The sequence below is a fragment of the Porites lutea genome, chromosome 11, assembly GCF_958299795.1.
Source record: "Porites lutea chromosome 11, jaPorLute2.1, whole genome shotgun sequence".
Lineage (NCBI taxonomy): Eukaryota > Metazoa > Cnidaria > Anthozoa > Scleractinia > Poritidae > Porites > Porites lutea.
Window position 1 is genome coordinate 6,026,003 of NC_133211.1, and position 19,569 is coordinate 6,045,571.

At 41.6% G+C, this 19,569-nt stretch overlaps 2 protein-coding genes across 4 annotated transcripts in view; one reads left to right on the top strand and one right to left on the bottom strand.

Moving 5' to 3' along the window:
• Positions 1-19,569, top strand: part of LOC140952111 (uncharacterized) — a 55,913-nt gene that overhangs the window by 24,951 nt on the left and 11,393 nt on the right. The window contains exons 1-2 of one of the 2 annotated variants that reach the window (XM_073401536.1): positions 14,615-14,786; positions 18,230-19,465. The exons of the other annotated variant lie outside the window; for it this stretch is intronic. Of the exons in view, the coding sequence (XP_073257637.1) occupies positions 18,292-19,465 (1,174 nt within the window). The 5' untranslated portion in view covers positions 14,615-14,786; positions 18,230-18,291. Of the gene's footprint in view, positions 1-14,614; positions 14,787-18,229; positions 19,466-19,569 lie in introns of those variants that run through there. 2 annotated transcript variants of the gene reach the window in all.
• Positions 2,773-8,035, bottom strand: LOC140951887 (bile salt hydrolase/transferase-like). 2 transcript variants are annotated; one of them, XM_073401260.1, is made up of 4 exons: positions 7,880-7,995; positions 6,658-6,737; positions 5,430-5,820; positions 2,773-4,168 (listed from the first exon to the last, which is right to left on the bottom strand). In XM_073401260.1, exons 3-4 carry the CDS (start codon positions 5,793-5,795, stop codon positions 3,407-3,409), a joined length of 1,128 nt encoding a protein of 375 aa, XP_073257361.1. In that variant the 5' UTR covers positions 5,796-5,820; positions 6,658-6,737; positions 7,880-7,995; the 3' UTR covers positions 2,773-3,406. The 2 variants fall into 2 exon arrangements, with proteins under 2 accessions (XP_073257361.1, XP_073257360.1); XM_073401259.1 differs by lacking the exon at positions 6,658-6,737 and having other exon boundaries at positions 7,880-8,035.

Sequence of the window (19,569 nt, forward strand, 5' to 3'; positions counted from 1 at the left end):
CACGAATTGCTTTTTTTCGCATGCGTAGACGACCGGAGAAAACCTGAGATTTCGGGTGTCAAATGCGATGGTCTTAGATAATACGAGAAACTACAGCTCTTATAGAGACTAGTGTCCTCGGGCGTGTTCGCGTGTTTTACTCGCGCGACTGCCACTATAAAGAAAAATTAAGGCAACTCTGTCCTCCCTAAAGATTAAGCTCAGAGCGGGATGGGGGGATTTTCATATGTGCAGAATCCGCTGGCGTGAAGGGCTTATGATAAAAGGACGGTTAATTTGCAACCAGGAGAATTAGCGCCATACGACAGCGAGGAGGAGACGCGAGCGCATCATCCTGGCCTAGACACGGCGTCTGCTACGCGGGCAGCGTCTGATGGATCTTTCGACTCGCACACACTCGTGCAGTAGATACCCATAACGCCCCCCCTTAGTCTCTAAGGAGGATACAGGCAAGACCTTATTACTTACAATTATTTTTTTGGTGGCTTTTAACGCTTGATTAGTATGATTAGTTTCTGGATTCTGTTCCTTACAGTTCGGTGTGCCCTCCATCAACAGTTTTCAACTCATCGGTGGTATCCTTAAAGCCCCCGACCGGTGTCGACAGCGAGAGCTTGAGCTTTTTCCCCTGTGGCTGTACCTTGTCAAGGTATATCACGCGGACAGTCAGATCATTGTAGGTACGATAGTACAGCGCCTTATGGGTAAGGTCCTTGGCCCCGATCCAGTTGGTATAATCTTCGCCGGCAACTCCATGGGGAATATCCACAGTATTCAGGATATGGATAGCCAAGTTTACGGCCTCGTCGCTCGTCTTGGCGAACTCGTTATTTTTTCTTGCAAAAGATTGATATGATTAACTACAGTGGTACATGAAAGCGTGCTAACTCTTTGATGCTTTCCAAAAAATCAGTCCGAACTGAAATGCGTTTTTCAAGTTTGGCAACTCTCCTTAAAGCTACTGTACTTCCTTGAATAATTGCTTTAAAATAATGGGTAAAACAGGGGGCGCTTATTGCAAGGAGGGTGCTTAATCGATAGAGACGCTCATGAAGTTTTCCTTGAACGAAGTGTAACTTTGTTTCGGCTAAAACAAATATTAATAGCCTTTTATTTACTAAAACAGTAGTTCAGTAATCAAGCGTACCGTAGTCCCATCATAAAACACTTAATTCATTAAGCCCCAATATCGACATACAAATTCTCGATACTGATCTTCATACATTTCCTTAAAGAATTAGTTGCGAGTGTTTGATAACAGATCAAAGCATTTTCTCTTAAGTGATCATTTTATTAACTCTCATAACCATTTCTCTTGGCAACATATGGATATTGTTAGGAGAAAGTTGATGTTGGTCACTATTGGGACTCAGATTGATTGGGACTCAAAGGGTTCACTCTCAAATGTATCGGTATGCGTACATGTTTATAAATTATCGATTATTCCATCATCCATCGAAATCATCCTCTACAATGTTACATGGATCTTCACATTCCCCTTCCATCCCTACTATTAGGAGCTGATTACTAATCTGCTCCTGCTACTATTTAAGAAAGTGAGGAAGGGGCCCTTATTCGAGGGGGAGGGGCTGGGGGGGGGGTGCTTGTATGATATTATGGTCTAACGGGAGGGCACTTAATGGAGCATGCGCGCTTATCATCAGAGAAAATACGGTAACCTTCCAATTCGAAGCGCTGTGATGGTGGTGTCATCATTCTGCTATTTTACCCGCTTGTACTGTTGATAAGAACACAATAAGCCAACTAGCGCGTAAGACAGTGACACAGATATAACTGAATAACAGAGCCCGTCTTCTTAATGTACTGGATCCGAGATTGTTAAATGTTTTTTTCTTTTTACGGTTAGACAATAGGGAAGGGCTATTCAGTAACGGGTATCTTTCGACTTTTTAAAATTAGAACCCTCTCACTTCTAATAGACCTAATTGTCGCCCAAAAAAATTCACGCGGAAATTCAAATTTCGCTTTGTAAAATGTAAGAAATATGTAGTACTATGCGAACGTTTTACCAAACAGGTTTGATTTGAGCGGTGACACTATGGGATTTCGCCCTCAGATTTAAGAGTTAGAGTGATAATTAATCTCGCCACGAGATCGATTCTTACCTGTATGAACAACGTTCTACGTTTATTTCAGATCATTTCGGCGCCCCTTTTTTGTCGCACTAACCTCTCTCCTCCACAGAGGCTCTTGCTGGGTATCCATAATTACAAAGGAGCAAGCGCGTGGGGACGTCGCGAGCGCGCCTTCTTTTTCCCTCCCCACGACACAAAGAAGCCTCTGCGGTGGAAAGAGCGCACTGACAGCATTGTTTTCACGGAAATCCCCCAATGCCTCATTCTAGAATACACCTTGCCAGTGTCTAAAGTCTTGCTACTTCTTTTCTAAAGTTTTCTACCAGAATACTGATAGATGAACATTGAATTGAGTTACCACTTTTAAACGAATGGAAAAGCTAGCAATGGAACGATTGATTCGCTGTGACGAACAGCTACCGTTGGAAACGTTAGTCTCCTTCGCAGCCACTCGGGCCGGAGTCACGTATTGTCACGCCCCCCGTTCGCCGGCAATTTCATGACGTCATAAGTGGTACAAGAAGCGTGGTTCTACGTGGGTGTTTGAAGTGGGAATAGATCAACCTTGGGTAGCTTGGATCTAATACGGGTGTTCCAAGCAGCTCATACGAAGGGTCAACCTCGGGTACCCATACTGTTAACTGTAACTCGAAAAAAACTGTTAACAACTTTGACGTAATTTTTCAATGTTTAATTGTGCCACGGTTCTTAAAACTTTAATATTGCTGTTTGCTTTAAAAGAAATCTGAACTACTGTCTAGGCCAAGCCTGCAAGGAACTTAATTAACAACTATTTATCGAGGCCACGAAATGCATTTTTTTCGCATGCGTAGACGAGCGAAGAAAACCCTTAGATTTCGGGTGACAAATGCGATGGTCTCGGTAGAGACTAGTGTCCTCGGGGCGTGGGCGCGTGTTTCACTCGCGCGACTGCCACTACAAAAAAAATTAGGGCAACTATATCCTCCCTAAAAATTAACCTCAGGGCGGGGTTGGGGGATTTTCATATGTGCAGAATCCGCTGGCGTAAAGGGCTTATGATAAGGGGACGGTTAATTTGCAACCAAGAGAATTAGCGCTATACGACAGTGAGGAGGACACGCGAGCGCATCATCATTGGCTAGACACGGCGTCTGCTACGCGGGCAGCGTCTGATGGATCTTTCGACCCGCACACACTCGTGCAGTAGATACCCATAACGCCCCACCTTAGTCTCTAAGGAGGATACAGGCAAGACCTTATTACTTACAATTATTTTTTTGGTGGCTTTTAACGCTTGATTAGTATGATTAGTTTCTGGATTCTGTTCCTTACAGTTCGGTGTGCCCTCCATCAACAGTTTTCAACTCATCGGTGGTATCCTTAAAGCCCCCGACCGGTTTCGACAGCGGGAGCTTGAGCATTTTCCCCTGTGGCTGTACCTTGTCGAGATATATCACGCGGACGGTCAGATCATTGTAGGTACGATAGTACAGCGCCTTATGGGTAAGGTCCTTGGCGACGATCCAGTTGGTATAGTCTTTGCCGGCAACTCCATGGGGAATATCCACAGTATTCAGGATATGGATAGCCAAGTTTACGGCCTCGTCGCTCGTCTTAACCGGATTAGCAAAGTGAGTCAGCGTAGCGGCGCGAACCAGTCTGGAGGGAGGTGTCAAATCGCCTGGGGTACCAAGCAAACCACTGCCTTGACCGAGGGGTGTGAAAACATCTCCGCCCAAATGCAAAGCCTCGTGTGCGGTTTTGTTGAGTTCAACATAATTACGAAGATTAATCATATGGAAATCATAAGGCGGAGAGTTGGTACACACGCCGACGGTGTTTTCGTAAACTGTTCTCCCCTTGTTAGTGAACTCGATTATGATGCCTGCTCCAGTTTTGTCGTTAATGGTATAGTGCATTTCTAGGGTGTCTATTTCCGACAAATTGACCTTTTGATCAAACACCAGCGGGAACGATCCGTTGTCCAATGCCTCTTGTACCTCCTGGACGGTTGCGAAGTTTCCCAGAATGAATTTAGGAAGTTGTAAATTAGATATAGACGATTTGTTGCACAAGCTCCCACAAACGTCCTGTGTTACAAACGAGAAGAGTTAAATACATTTTAAAATGCACTTAGTAGCATATACGAAAGGAGGAGGCAGTCGCTTGAGAAAGATCCAAAGCCCTTCACCATGGAAGAGAAGTTAAATGCGATACTGAACTCTATTTGCATCAGCTCTTTGCATGAGAACAGATTGCACTTACCTTCGTTCTGAGAAAGAGTGGTAACTTGGGTTATTCGGAAATAGCCAATTTCTTTTTTGACAACCGCATCGAGTACAATCGCTAATTTTAAAAAACTGGTCGACTAGTTTTTATAAAGTTTTCAATTGATTGATGACCGACTAGTGCATATTGACATGTGCTAGGGACAATGATGGAGCACCATCAAGGAAGGATTGTCCTAAGCCCCAAGCCCTCACCTTTTTACAACCTTGTCCCCAGGGCTTTACACTTAGAAAATGGGAGGAGAAGGAAAAGCACATGGCATCCATTGGTCACGTGTTCTCTCATGCACTCTAAAATCTTGGATATAATAAAATTAGCGCTGTGGAAAATGTGAATTTCTCGCCCATCACATTTTCGTAGGAAAAAGCCGTAGGGAGGAGATTGATCTTTTATATTTTTTACCTTGCCAAGAAAAGTACCTCTTTTCATGTCTGTACTCGTTGATCCCACTCGTTGATCCCAGCTCATTTACGTAGCTCTAGCCTGGAAAAGCACGGGCAGCCTTTTCAAGCGGAGTATCCCTGCCCTCCCAGGTGCTCCCGGGCGTTCGATGTTTTAACCGCGCGCATGGCGCTGTTCACGAAGGGATCAGTCCATCTCTCATTGCCTAGTCCCTACGCACCTCATTATTTTGTGTGGGTTACGCGTTTCGAGTTACGTGGTCCGAGCGAGTCTCCCGGCCGTTCGCCTCGGATACGTCATCGACATGCATTGACCGAGAAGGCCTGGGAAAACGCCGAATAGGGACAAGGCAACGTCTCTAATGGAAGGCCTGGGTCATAGTGTCTTAGATTTTCTTTCTAAAAAAGTAATCACTGTGAGCATTCGAGACATTTACGCAGATCTCAAGTGCCCAGGCCCCACCAGACAATCACAGTGTTGCTGCTCGCCAATTCTCGCGGCAAAAAGAAAGCCAAACTAAGGGTAACAAAGGCAGAGTCGTAACATTTACTCTAACCTATCCACAGACGTTTTTCTTCCTTTTTTCGACAATTCCTTAGCGCGAGGGCGGAGCAAGATACGCGTGCTTAATAGGCTTCACTATCTGGACTAGATATGTACCTGGTACTTGGTAAAGTTGGGTAAATAAAGCGCACCCACAGACAATCCCTCGCTATTCATTCCATCACTGGCAACATCCTGACCGTTGCATTGAGGAGCATTGAGGTAGATGACGGTGTATCTATTTGTCCAGTCTTGAAGTGGTGCACCAGCATGATCAGTATTAGTGCAGTTAACGGATAGATTGACCTTTTGAAAATACCCCTGGGGTTCCACTATGATTTCTGACTGGAGATCGAAAGACCATTCCATACTCCTGCCGATGACTACAGTACTGTTGTCCTCTGTAGTTACTCGGATCTCCGTACAGGCTTTCGCGGTAAGAAACAGATGGAGCAGTAACTGAATTACGATGATTAACGTCATATCTTGTAGACTTGCTGATGACAATCTGAATCAACATTTAAGGAAAATAATATAATTCGTATCTAAATGGAGTGAACCAAAACTAATTCAGTTGTTTTCACAAGTCGATATCGGGGAATTATATCCTTAGATAATAAATTTCTGAAACAGGCTAATTTGGGAGATGTTACAAGACATTTTGGGATTTCATCCGTACCGTTGTTGTCTGTGAAATCCATTATTATGTTATCAGCTGAGTACCGGGGGTACTCCATATAATGGCCTCTACCGGAGAGGGGGGGGTATTTATTTAATACAGGGAGGCTCCGACCGAAAGGGTTACCTTATTTAGGTTTCAGGTTAGCGATTGCAGTAGTTGAAGTATACAAAGGAGGGTAGGGAAATTAGTCATAACGGTCGGTATAAAAGCCGGGCTAACAGATGCATTTTATGGCTATGAAAAAGTCAAAAAAACTTTAGTGATTTAGTGATTTTTATATTTTTTAACGGACAGTGCATTTAAAGTAGCTAAAAGAAAGTAGTGTTTTAAACTAGGTATATGAAAGGTGTACAATTCGTCAGTAGAAAGTATTCGAAAGGGGTAACATAAAACTGAATGGCATATGAACGAGAAAAGGGTTGGCCTCTCGGGTCGGACCATCCCTGTATAAAGTTTTGTAGCAGTAAAAAAGAGAAATTTGTCAGTTTTTAAACATCGGTAACTGAAAATTTGAAAATCGAACTCTTTTGCCCTTGGTTCAGAGGTGTGAATAGGCACCCAGAGTGCTTGTTATGGTGCCTTGACAAACAGGGAAAAAGCCGGAGAGAAATGAATGTTGTAAATACACCGAACTCAGTTCTAGTTTAAAGTGTGAGAACTTGCCCAAATAATGTGATCTAAAATAAGAGTGGACAGCAAGACCTGTGCAGCTCGCTCCGGACGCTGGGTGACTATGAATACTCCTCTAATATTAGTGAACATGCCCTAGCTGGTAGCTGGTTGGGGAGAGTTTCGGGCTGAGAGTATCCCTTATTTACTAGATATTACTTTACTTAAGGTATCACGTATTACAAGGAACATGTTAAACTTTGAAACGTTTAGTTTTTCCTTCACAAGTGTTTCCGTTATATGTTAAACCCCGTTACAATTGTGATTCAACAAAATTAACCGTGAATGTAATCTATTGAATTAATGTTACTAATACCCAAGCTTACTACGAGAGTATGTCGCACCACCATCATCACTAACAAAGAGAAATTTGTCAGTTTTTGAACATCTGTAGCTAAAAATTTGAAAATCGAACTCTTTTGCCCCTGGTTGGAGGTGTGATAGGCCCCCAGAGTGCTTGTTATGGAGCCTTAACAAACGTGGAAATGATCGGAGAGAAATGAAAGTTGGTTAAATTAACCGAACTTCTAGTGTTAAGTGTGAGAATTTACCCAAATAATGTGATCTAAAATGAGAGTGGACAGCAAGACCTGTTCAGCTCGCTTGCGGACTTGACTATGAAAACACGGCGCCTTAGTTCGTCTTAAAGTTCGAGTCAATTTATTTCTACTTCGTACGTGATCATTCTATTGTGGAAGAATAGAATCACAATACGCACGTACTTATATAAAGGATCGAAACACAATAACCTAATATTAGTGAACATGCCCCAACTGGTAGCTGGTTGGGGAGAGATTCGGGCTGAGAGTATCCCTCATTTACTAGATATTACTTTACTTAAGGTGTCACGTATTACAAGGTACATGTTGAACTTTTAAACGTTTAGTTTTTCCTTTACAAGTGTTTCCGTTACATGTTAAACCCCGTTACAATTGTGATTCAACAAAATTAACCGTGACTGTAATCTCTTGAATTAATGTTACTAATACCCAAGCTTACTACGAGAGTATGCTGCACTACCATCATCAGTAACAAAGAGAAATTTGTCAGTTTTTGAACATCTGTAACTTGAAAATCAAAACTCTTTTGCCCTTGGTTGGAGGTGTGATAGGCCCCCAAAGTGCTACTTATGGTAGTTAACAAACGCGGAAATGGCGGAGAGAAATGAATGCTGGTTAAATAAAAGGAACTTCTAGTGTTAAGTGTGAGAACTTACCCAAATAATATGATCCAAAATGAGAGTGGACAGCATGCAACACTTGTGCAGCTCGCTTGCGGACGTGGCTATGAAAACTGGCCTTAGTTCAAACCAATTTATACCTACGTCCAGCTGTACTTCATACGTGATCATTGCGGAAACAATAGAATCACAATACGTACTTGGAGTAAGGAAACACAATACATTAGTAAACATGCCTTAGCTGGTTTGGGAGACGAGAGAGCCTGTACCGGCCCAGCATACAGTGAGTCCATGTATTAGATGATAGGTCTCGGAAAATTTTGGCCTGATCTCAAAATCTCGAAAGCGTTTGTGATAGGTCAAAGTCTCATTTTCGGGTGATTTTGCAGTCTCGGCAAGTCTTGAATTTACCATTCTATATCGACTATATCCCTAGATGATTAGGGATTGCCTAAAACAGTTTCGTTAACGCAGGTTTGTTCTGTTGGAAAACTTCCTAAGCTGTTGTTAAAGGAGGTGAAAAGAGATGAACTAAGTTTTGAGACTCGTGCAGCTGGGTAATAAGAGTAATAAATTGTGACTGGGTTTTCATGCATGATCATTTTATTATACTGGTAAGCGTTTCAAGGATGAAGAGGAGGAGTGGGTAGTGAGTGGTAGTGATATGGGAGAGCAAAACTTGATGGGCTTGTAAGATTGAGAAATCAAAATCAAACGCTTTATCAATATGAATATCAGAAGCTGTAGACATATTAAATTCTGCAAGCAGAATACTGCAATGCTGATCGTACTACGTGAAATAACTCTGCAAGACATCAACACGACACCGAAAGAACTCAAAACAGAGCGGGATTGTAGCCATAGACATCTGTTTTGCCCTTTTTGGGGCTCGTCAGTATGGCGCAACACTCGCAACAACCAGAGAAAACTCTGAAGAAAAATTATCCGTGCACTCTGATTTCAAGCCCTGACCCAGAACTCTCAACACCCACAGAATCACGCCATACCACGTGTCTTCCGGGGGGCAAGAGTCCAAGTGTCAAGTTGATGTCTCGCAGAGAAAAAGTAAAGAATTGGCCAAAACCAACCTCAAAAACATGGACAGAACCATGCAAGAATTACAGCATATTGGATCTGTAAAACATCTACGGCCCAAAAATTCATAAAGTACAAACGTTAACCACAAAGGACTGCAAAGGACCGCAAACGAATATGCCGAAGAACGTATATGTAGGATCTATAAAGACCTGATCAGCAAAAATAATAATGTAGACGTATTAAATTCTGCAAGCAGAATACTGCAATGCTGATCGTTAAATCTCACTCGACTATATTACAACGGCTCCGCTGCCAAATCTCACTCCACTACTACACAATACTGCCGACTATATTACAACGGCTCCGCCGCCAAATCTCACTCCACTACTATACAATACCGCCAACTATGCAGGCTAAAACATACGCTAAATTTCTTCGGTTTTCAGTGTTCTTTGAAAGGGTGAGGCATAATTGTATCTTTTGGTAGGTTGTCAAAGGGCATCTTAAACCGGAGTACTTCTTATATAGCTCCCGTTTGTTATTATTTTATGTGAAGCCAAACATCAGAAGTTATATTTCTGAAGGGTCAAGATGACAGATTTTCTGCCAGTTGACCCAAGCGTGGCCTTGAACATCCATTTATGTCACGCCGGCTGTCACGCCTGCTACATCAGAAGTACTTTCTTGTGTGCGCCAAGCACAACATCTCTTCTAGTGACCAACATTGGAGCGTCCATTGATCATAACTAAATTTGCAGTTGTTTTTTTGCTTGTTTGTTCGTTTGTTTTGTTTTCAGTAGTAGTTGTTTTGTTCTCCTTAGATAAAGCGTTGTGACCGGTGCCAGAGAAATGTACCGGAAGTGAAGGCCTGCGACGTTTTGCACCCCGTGAAGGTTGTTCCCAAGGTGTGGTACTTGGTCGGAATTTATTTAATAGAAGCCCCTATTACATCTCAAAACGGCAACAGATTTCTTCTGTCCCGTAGGTGCAAGAGGCCTCTGTAATTGTGTGACAGCCTTTCGTGTGTCAGGTAGCGCTGCGGGGTGAAGTTGTACAGGCCTCAAATGCCATGCATACTATGAATTCAACACCGCACTGAAACGCAGTTTTTTTCATGTTTGCCTTTTGATTCCTTTGTTCAGTATTCTTGTTGTTGGTTGTTTGGAATCAGACGATCGCAGCTGCTGGCGATTGCGGCATTCCTCGCTTGTAAACAGCTCTATTAAATAAAATCGAAACTTTTCAAACAATGAAGCGTTGTTCAGCGAAGCGATGTTATGCACAGGCCGCCCAAACTCATTACATGAACGCGGACGTGACTCTTGCTTGCGAGAGGTGTGTGTTACAAACGGTTATTTACAAAGGCTTGTATGGGATCGATCGGTTTTTCTTAAAAGAGATAAAAATGTTATGTTTTTAAATAAAATCGACGTACCTTATTGCCTTGTTGTATTCTTTGTTGTTTACCCGCGTCTCAGGCCGTTTTGAAGCGTTTTCGGCGAGTTAGCGCTATTTTGGTGTTCTACTGCTAAAAGAAAGACTTTTAGTCTTTCTTTTAGCCGTGGAACACCAAAATAGCGCTAACTCTCCGAAAACGCTTCAAAACGGCCTGAGACGCGGGTAAACAACAAAGAATACAACAAGGCAATAAGGTACGTCGATTTTATTTAAAAGCATAACATTTTTTTATCTCTTTTAAGAAAAACCGATCGATCCCATACAAGCCTTTGTAAATAACCGTTTGTAACACAACACCGCTCGCAAGCAAGAGTCACGTCCGCGTTCATGTAATGAGTTTGGGCCGCCTGTGTGTTATGCGGTCGTAAATTTCAGTTTCGTCATGTTTTGAGCCAACGTTTACTGCCTATGGGGTTTTTTTCTGCGCAATAAAGCCGGCGAAAAGTGTCAGACGATATAATTCTAACATGCATCTACACTACCGCAAATTCATGATTGACAAACCCGACTTTTCCCCAGTCTGAAATAATTTAGGCAAAGTCGAAGCGATCAGCGTTTTGGGCATCCCCCACCAGGGATGTCCAAAACGCTAGGGATATGGGAATGGGGATGCCCAAAACGCGGGGATGCTCATATCACTGTGACACCGCATCTCATTTCTGCCCAGTTCGCGTAAGAATCCTTTGGCTGTTGCCAGCCGTAAATTGCTTGTCTCTCCCTTTCACGTATAGCACCTTATGCGGCCACGCTTCTCTTTTCCCTCCCTCCCTCCCTTCCCTGTCCTTTCCACTTCCAACTTACTCAAGCGCGGTTCCATTTCTCCGTCTCTTATTCAGCGAGCGTGAAAGGGACTGTCGCGAATAGTATGCTATTTACATTATTATATTTGCACCCGGGGCGGGGGAGGGGGGTATTCCTGATTTCAAGTAACTGGGATGATCGAATGAGGGCAAAAATCAAAACCCAAAAAAATCCCTTGGGCCCAACAAAACCAAAACAAAAATCCCTGGATTAAAAATTAGCCCCCAAAAAATCTCACGCAGAATTTCCGGGCCTTAAAAAACCTAGCCTCAAAACAAGTTTAGTCCGAGTTACGGGGGCACTGGAACACTTCCAAAATATCCCTATTTAAATCAAGCCACTCAAAAAATACTTACCAAATTTTCCTACCCAAAAAATCCCAGAATGGAAAATTTCAACCCCCCCCAAAAAAACCTTAGATCATCCCCGTCACTTGAAATCAGGAGTCCCCCCCCCCCCCCCTGGTAATTTATATTGTATATACTACAGAGAGCGTAAGGAGGTTTTACGAGGGCAAAAACTTGACATGTGAATAATCAATTAATGCCTATTGATTTCTATATTTTTCTAGAAACGCTAAGAATGCTTCAATTAAGAATGCTCACCGAGGATAACACTTAAAAATATTGTTTCTTTCTGACACACACACACACAGGTGATGGATAAGTTAATTATGCGTGAAAGAGGACAAATTATTGTATAAATAGATTCTTTTATTAAGTTCATAGAAATGTTGTCATAACCTACAGTAGTACCTTGCTCATTTGTAGCCTGCGTTGCAGCTGGCCCACGCACCCGGAAGGGGAGAGTACTCCCTTACTAGCTATAAAGGTAAGTGCCGCCCCTCCCCACCCATCAGGTAGGTTTTTGCTCCGTTTTGGTCTGAAAACGGGTATACACTTTGCCCATTTTGGTCTGGAATCGGGTATGGTTTTTGAGGGAACTACAGAAGTGCATGAAGGTATTTATCGTTTCAAGTCCAAATGAGTAAGAAAGAAAGAGAAATATGCGAATTCGAAATGGATTTGAAGTATTTTTTTAGTATACGCTCTTATCTAAGTAATGAAGGCCAGGTCTGAAAACGGGTGCGGAAAATTACATTTTTTTGGTCTGAAATAGGGGTCAGGTTGGATAACCGGGCAGCACACCCCCACCAAGAATTCCCAGAAGCACCCCCCGGGCCCACGCATTGCCTAAACCATTTGTATTTGACGCTCTATACAGAAGATTTAGAGTGTCTGTGACGCAGGCAATCTCATTTGCCGGCAGCGTCTAAAAGTATAGAATGGATTAGTTTTGGGTGTAAAAAAGGGTTACGCGACTTTTCTGATACAGGAATATTGCCAGCTAAATTAGGACCTTTAGTAAAATATTTGCGAAAAAGATTAGCTATTTCCTTTGGATCGGAAATTTCTTGAGAATCTGCCTTAAATGTGGGTTGAAAACCACCCTTACCTCTGTTTCTATTTAGGATTTCGTTAAGAACCTTCCAGGTGCCCTTGACATTTGATTTCAGTTATCGATTTTTTTGTTCATAATGTAAACACTTAGCAACTCGATGAGAATGGTAAAAAATTTTTTTATGTGACTTATATGCATCTTCATTGGTGGAGTTAGGGTTAGATAAGGAGACGCTTAATTAATTAAATAACATGTTTTTCTTTTTCTCGGATTTTGCTAGACCTTAAGTAAACAAAGCTTACGAAGATTGAACCGTTTCGCTTTCATTTTTCTGAGTGGAAAAATCATAAATTGAAATATACTTCTCGACAAAGACTTCATAAATGCAAGATGGATCATTTTAACCAAGTGATTTCAACCCAGTTTATCTTACCTAACTCGTCTTTAAATGCATTGAGAGTAGTTGCAGTAATTTTCCAAAAAATTACATATTTGTCCTTGTCACCCGGCCCTCCAGTATTATTTTTACACAAAATAAGTGAAAAAAGGGTAAATGATTGAGGATTGTCCAATAATAAAGGTACAGAATATCTCCCAATTCACAAGTGAAGGGTTGGCTTAGGGAAATATCTATCTCTACCGTGATTATCTCGAAGTTTTTATGCTAATCAGGCTGTTTTAAGCAATCAGAAAAGGCTTATTTCATTCATTCATTCATTCATTTTGCTATTAAACATTAACTGTACAATTTATTTTTTTATGGAAAATTCCATTGTATCAAAACTATAAACGTTATAAAGTAAAATATTGTTCGAGTAAGGCCTTAAACTGCTGATCATCAGCATCACCAGGAATAAAAAAAATATTCCGCGTTGTGACAAAATTGCTGTAAATCAAAATGGATGAAAAGCGTAAGAATGGGGCGAGTTATGTATGAGAGGTTTAAAAACATAAACTTGAATAAAACAAAAAGATCTTATGAGCGAGTGTCTCAGGGCAAACATTTTTCGGCCCTTCGGGCCTCAGTTTGGTCCTCAAAAATAAGGATGAAGGAGGGGGGCCGCGGGCCCCTCTCCTAGATCCGCGCCTGCGCTGCCTTCTGTTACTTGATTCTGAATTACAGCTTTCCTTGTTGGGCCAGACGCAGGAGGAAAAATTTCCAATATTTTGCTTTTTGTTCTTTGTCCGGTTTCTGTCCTTAATTGGTACGTGCGCAGCTTCATTTTGACGGAGGCGAAAGTTTTGACTAAAACCCCGAGCATAAGGAAATTATTTTTGAGGAAGCATGGATAAGTCGGGTCGTAGAGCAAGAATTTTATTGAGATTTCCTGGTCAACTTAATGTTTTTTATTTGTGTGTGTGTCTTTATCATCTGGCCTGTTGAATGATTCGATTTTAAACTTTGGTTACTGTTTGAAAGAACCCGCCCACCACATTACAACTCTTGCAAGGGACGTGACCAGGAGCCCAGCACGGAGGTTGATACTGGCCGTTCAAGTGTGACTCATTTACTAAAGCGAGATTCGTATTTTCCCGTCTTTTCACCCGATTTTGCATTTATATTTTATTTTTGTTGTCTTACACTGGCAGATTTGATTGCTTGATTTCTTTTACATGTAAGGTGTGGGTACTTTGCAGGGGTTCCACCGCTGGCAAACTTCTAAGACGTTTTTCTGCTCGGACTTCATTTGCCTTGCTAGTGCTGTGAAAACAAAGGGATATATGCATAAAGTAATTCCTTAATAAAACTATCTTTTCATTTTATGCCCTAAAAAAAATGAGCTTCGCGCCCGAGTAAAATCATCATGGGAAAACTCGTCCCCAGGGCTTTTCCCTGGCCCATGGAAGTCCACTCCTGGACTCACGAGTCCTAAATACACGTTTTTCTAGCAAACTCTTCGCTTTGAAGTACGCTGCTTTGATATGAGCATAAGCATTGGGTGCGACACAACTCCTTCAAAAAAATTCTCTCCTTCGACCGCGGTGTATGTCGGGGTACCGCCGTGCGTGACCAAATGGAGATTGCGTGATACCGCCCGCAGTACAGTATGGGTAATAAAATATGACGGTCGCTGAACTGTGAAAAGCGTCTTCCGTAAGTTTGTGAGTCAGTTTTCTGAGGCGTGTCGAGTACAGTGAAAGTATTGTTCCTTCTCAGTTATACAGGGAAAAATTTACGTCTTTTACGTGTTGGTCTTGCCTTTGTAATCTCAAGTTCAAGATATAGAACGAACGAAAGTTCTTGGTAAGTTTGTTTCTAAGTATGCTGCAGACAGTCTGCTTGAAATGCAAATGTGAAATTGCTGTGATAAAAGTGCGAAAAGTGAGATCATGACTATCAGTAGGTTTTTTTTTATGTAATTGGTTCTTAGAACCATTTGCATTCTTAAAGCATGAAATTTGCATGTAAATAGACCTTTTTACCGATACTGCGGCCATATTGAATTAATTCGATTTAAGGAGTATTATAGGATGCCCAGGGGGCATGAGCAGATTTCGTTTGTATTTTCGAGCGCTTTTCGGGACATTTTTACTTAAAGTTTTCTTAGGATAAGATTGTAATGGGAAAAAAGATCTTTGCGCTGTGTTTGGATGTAATAATGATCTCCTTTTTCTCGTTTAGTATTAGAAATATGGTCTTTCACTGTATATTTCTTGGGAAAAAAGGCGATCATTATTACATCCAAACACGGCACAAGGATCTTTTTTCCCATTAGAATCTTATTCTAAGAAAACTTTAAGAACAATTTAATGTCCCAAAAAGCGCTCAAAAATACAAACGAAATGTGCTCATGCCCCCTGGGCATCCTATAATACTCCTTAAATCGAATTAATTCAATGTGGCTGCCGTATCGGTAAAAAGGTCTATTGTCACTAGTTTCTATTTAATCTTTTAATCAGAAGGTGGATTCATTTGCAGCACAGGCACATTCATGTAACTTTAGCCTGCATAGCAAGCGTTTCTGTTTGGAAGATTTCTGTTTTGGCCGCGTGAGAAATCTAGAGAGCCAAAAAATGAAAGAAGGGGGAGGGGTGGTGAGAAAACGCTTGTAGACAAACCCCTAAACTGCGAGCAGTCTCTTATTTTTCTTTGCAAAGTTACTGCATGCGAAACCTAAGCACAGCAGCGGTGACACTGTGATAAACATCGTGGTTTGCAGTCATGCTGGATGAGATAAGAACTATACGGATTTTAAGAGAAAAGGCGGACTACAAGAAGTCTAACAAACCCGGAGATTTTGACAACCCCGCTTGCTAGAGAATGGGGCACTTGATTGGCTCGGCTAGTTAAATATTATTGACCTGTGTCGATCAAAGGTTTTCATACTGAGCGGTTGTGACACACATATTTGTTTTCTGATGTTATTGTTTATTATTTGTGGTCTACAAGATTTGCCCTCTAATGCAAGAGCATTTTCTTCGTTGACCTCTTTTGTAATGTAAAGCACTTCGTTTTTGCTTCTAAATATGAGTTTCAGGTTGTTCAACTTTCTCCAAAGTTCCCAGAGGCGGATCCAGGGAGAGGGTTGAGGGGGTTGCAACCCCCACTTTGCATTTGGGAAGTTTTCAAACTTGTCTGGCTATCCATGTCTATCCCTTTTTCATGCCAAAAATAAAGTTATAATGTTAGTTCTAGTCAAATCGATCATTACAAGAACACTAGCCTGTAGCTATTCCTCTTCTTGTTTCCTTAATCATCCAAATGCAAGGCAGATTTTCTGACGAAGATCGCCATGCCCGCCATCTGCTTTGTGTCGTACCATCGACTATAGTAAATAAGGCACTGCAGCTAGATGATGAAGTAGAAGGCATGCTGTTCTGGGAGAAAGATATTCCATTTCTCAAATCCCTTGGAAATTAGGTACTAAGTAGATGGAAAAGGGGAGTCAACCGATAGGGAGTCAACAGATAGGGAGCTTCCAAACAACCTTATTTTAACACCTGTTGTTTGTGATGAAGATGCTTTCCCAAACATTTGTCACCTTCTGGTCATTACCTGCACCCTGCTCATCACAAAGCTGATCGTGGTTTTCGCTGATGAAATGAATCAAGACCTGCTATAGGTCAACAACACTTGAAGAGAGATTCTGATCTCACAGTAGATCGCCATATACTACTCCGAGAGATTCGAGGAAGACCAGATATGCTAGCAAGCCTTTGTAAAAGCTCATCCAAGAAGGCTCTTTCAAGCTCGTCTGTTTGACAAACAGATATCGTTGTTGCACTGTACTCTTAGTCCTTAATAATAGTGTCTCATATTTGACAAATTTATACCTCTTTGATCACAATGTTGAAAATCTACGTATTCAAACATTACCCTCCAACTCCCCCTCCCCCATTCCTTGGCCCTGGAACGTTTGCCTTGAACTCTCATACTTACTACCCCCTCTTTGAAAAAATCCTGGATCTGCCCCTGGCTCCTCCTGGATATGAATAACTAAAAGCCAGTTTCTTTTGTCAGCATCCTGCAAATATGTTTTTCATGCTGGGCCCGGCTTGTTCATGTTTTTTGCGGGATGTTCAATTCTTTACAGGTCCAAAAAACAAAGAATGGATTCCACCTTAAATTGAAGCTACATCAACCATGGAGAATTGCATTGTCAAGATTGCTCTTTAAGTAATGATAACTTGGTAATAACTTTTGAATTAGCTTTAATTAACAGTCTTGCGACTGTCCTGTTATTGCCACTGTCTGTTCAGGCAAGACCATGGTTTCAGTTCTCCATGTGAACTTCATCAGTTGCCAGGTTGGCTTTGTTCTTAGTTGCCTTCACAAGAGCAACTATAGTTGTTCTGTGCCGTGGCGAGAATGGTAAGCCGTTCTGTCTACCTGAGCTTTCACCTTGTACAAACACCTGCATCGCGTGCATTGATCGTTCAGATATATTGAGATTTCTCCAGTCCTGCCATGCTTGTGTTGCTTCCAAAAATATAGAAAGAAATTTTATTTTGGTTCCACACACTTCGTAATCATTGAAAAATCACTTCTGCTCCATAGAAGGCCAAACATTTTAGTGGTCAATTTATGACAGCTGATGACAGCATCTAAGGGTGGTGTGTGCAACTAGGCATAACAGGCTAAGAGGGCAGTTTTCAAAATCCCAGGGTTTGTCTGCATGTGTTTCCTTACCGTTCTTCCCCACCCCATACTCGCTCTTTTACTCGCGTTATTTTTCGTGCGGTCTTTTACTCTTGTTCCTGTTCTTTGCTCTGAATCTGCACTGAACCACTTGCTATGCAGGCTAATGTATTTGTCGTATTTTGGCCTCTGATAAACAGCATCCAAAAGGAAGGGCAATGTCTCATAATTATTACATCTATAAGCAAAATTTATGTTCTTAACTGCCAGAGTGTGGGTCACAAAACTATGGAAGAAGTGTGAAAGTTTGGTATTATGGAAGGGAGACATTTTGGTGCCAAGACCAAATGGTGGCTCAATGACACTAAAATTTAGTGATTAGGGTTAGGAAACTGAGTGAATCAATTTTCAGGTCAATTTGCCCAGTATGATGACCTTAAATGGAACCTATTTAACTCAGTTTCCTAACCCTAGTTACTATAAACTTCAGAGTCTTTTGCTATTCAGCAGCCAGAAACCGAGCTGGAATTTTGAAAGTTGGGTAGTGTGCAAGTTTTGGAAATGTTATCATAATATATTGTTCTCAGTTTTTGTCTGTCATTTTGTAGATGTTTGGCAACTTTGACATTTGTTAATGGCACCTTCTGTACAAAGAGTTTAAACTGCAGGCATGTGTGATGACCAAGTGTGCGGCTCTCACAAAGTGAAAGTCACTATATTGGCTTCTGAATGGGGATCAAGCAAAGGAGGGCTTTCTACCATAAACAGAGAATTAGCTCTTCAGTTAGCCAAATGCCCTGAAGTGGAAATCACTTTCTTATTACCACAATGCAGTCAAGAGGACAGGAAGGTTGCCTTACAAAACAATGTGAAGATCGTGGAGGCAGAACCACTACTTGGCATTGAACAACTGGAGTGGCTTTGCTTCCCTCCAGATTATCTGCAAATTGATATTATTGTGGGTCATGGAGTTAAACTTGGTAAACAAGCACAAGTCATAAAAAAATCTAAAAAGTGCAAATGGCTTCAAGTGGTTCACACGGACCCTGAAGAACTTGGGATGTTTAAAAACTATTCCAACCCAATTTCAAAGGGTGAAGAAAAGCACAAGACTGAAGTAGAACTGTGTAAAATGGCGGATCATGTTATAGGAGTTGGACCCAAGTTGAGTGAGACCTTCCGCTCATATCTACGTAGCTGTAGGAAAGATGACACTGTTCTTGACCTCACTCCTGGAACATTTGAAGAGTTTGCGGCTGTAAAGCAGGTTCCTAGTGAAAGGCAACAACGCAGTGTCGTGGTATTTGGTCATGGAGATGTAGAAGATTTTGAACTAAAAGGGTTTGACATAGCCGGGAAAGCGATTGCTGCATTAGAAGATACTCGTCTTGTGTTTGTTGGAGCCCCAGATGGAAAACACGAAGAAATAGCAAAACGGTTGACTGAATGTGGTGTTCCTGAAAGGCGCTTGAGAGTAAGAGGATTTGTTAAAGAGCGAGAGAGTTTGAAGGACTTGTTCCAAGAAGTGGATCTTGTAATCATGCCTTCAAGAACAGAAGGCTTTGGATTGACAGGACTTGAGGCCCTATCAGCTGGTCTACCTGTGCTTGTCAGTGGCAACTCTGGTTTTGGAGAAGCTTTGTGTAGTGTACCTTTTGGTTCAACATATGTTGTTAACTCAGATGAACCCACTGATTGGACTTTAGCTGTCAGGAAAATCTGGGCCAAAGACAGGAAAAGTCGACTTGAAGAAGTGGAAAACTTGCGTCTTTTTTATGACAAAAAATACAACTGGGCAAGGCAGATTAAAAATCTTATCAAGAAGATGATCACTTGGGTTCACGGTGAGAACTTAACCTCAATTTGATTGACATGCTCATTTCATCATGTATAAGTGCACATTTAAGCTGTACTGAAAATTATTATTATTATTATTATTATTGTCATT

Coding starts and splice junctions, on each gene's coding strand:
- LOC140951887 (XM_073401259.1), bottom strand. CDS start 5,795: ATGACGTTAATCATCGTAATTCAGTTACTGCTCCATCTGTTTCTTACC. Junction 4,169..5,429: donor CCAACTTTACCAAGTACCAG/GTACATATCTAG, acceptor TTTGTAACACAG/GACGTTTGTGGGAGCTTGTG.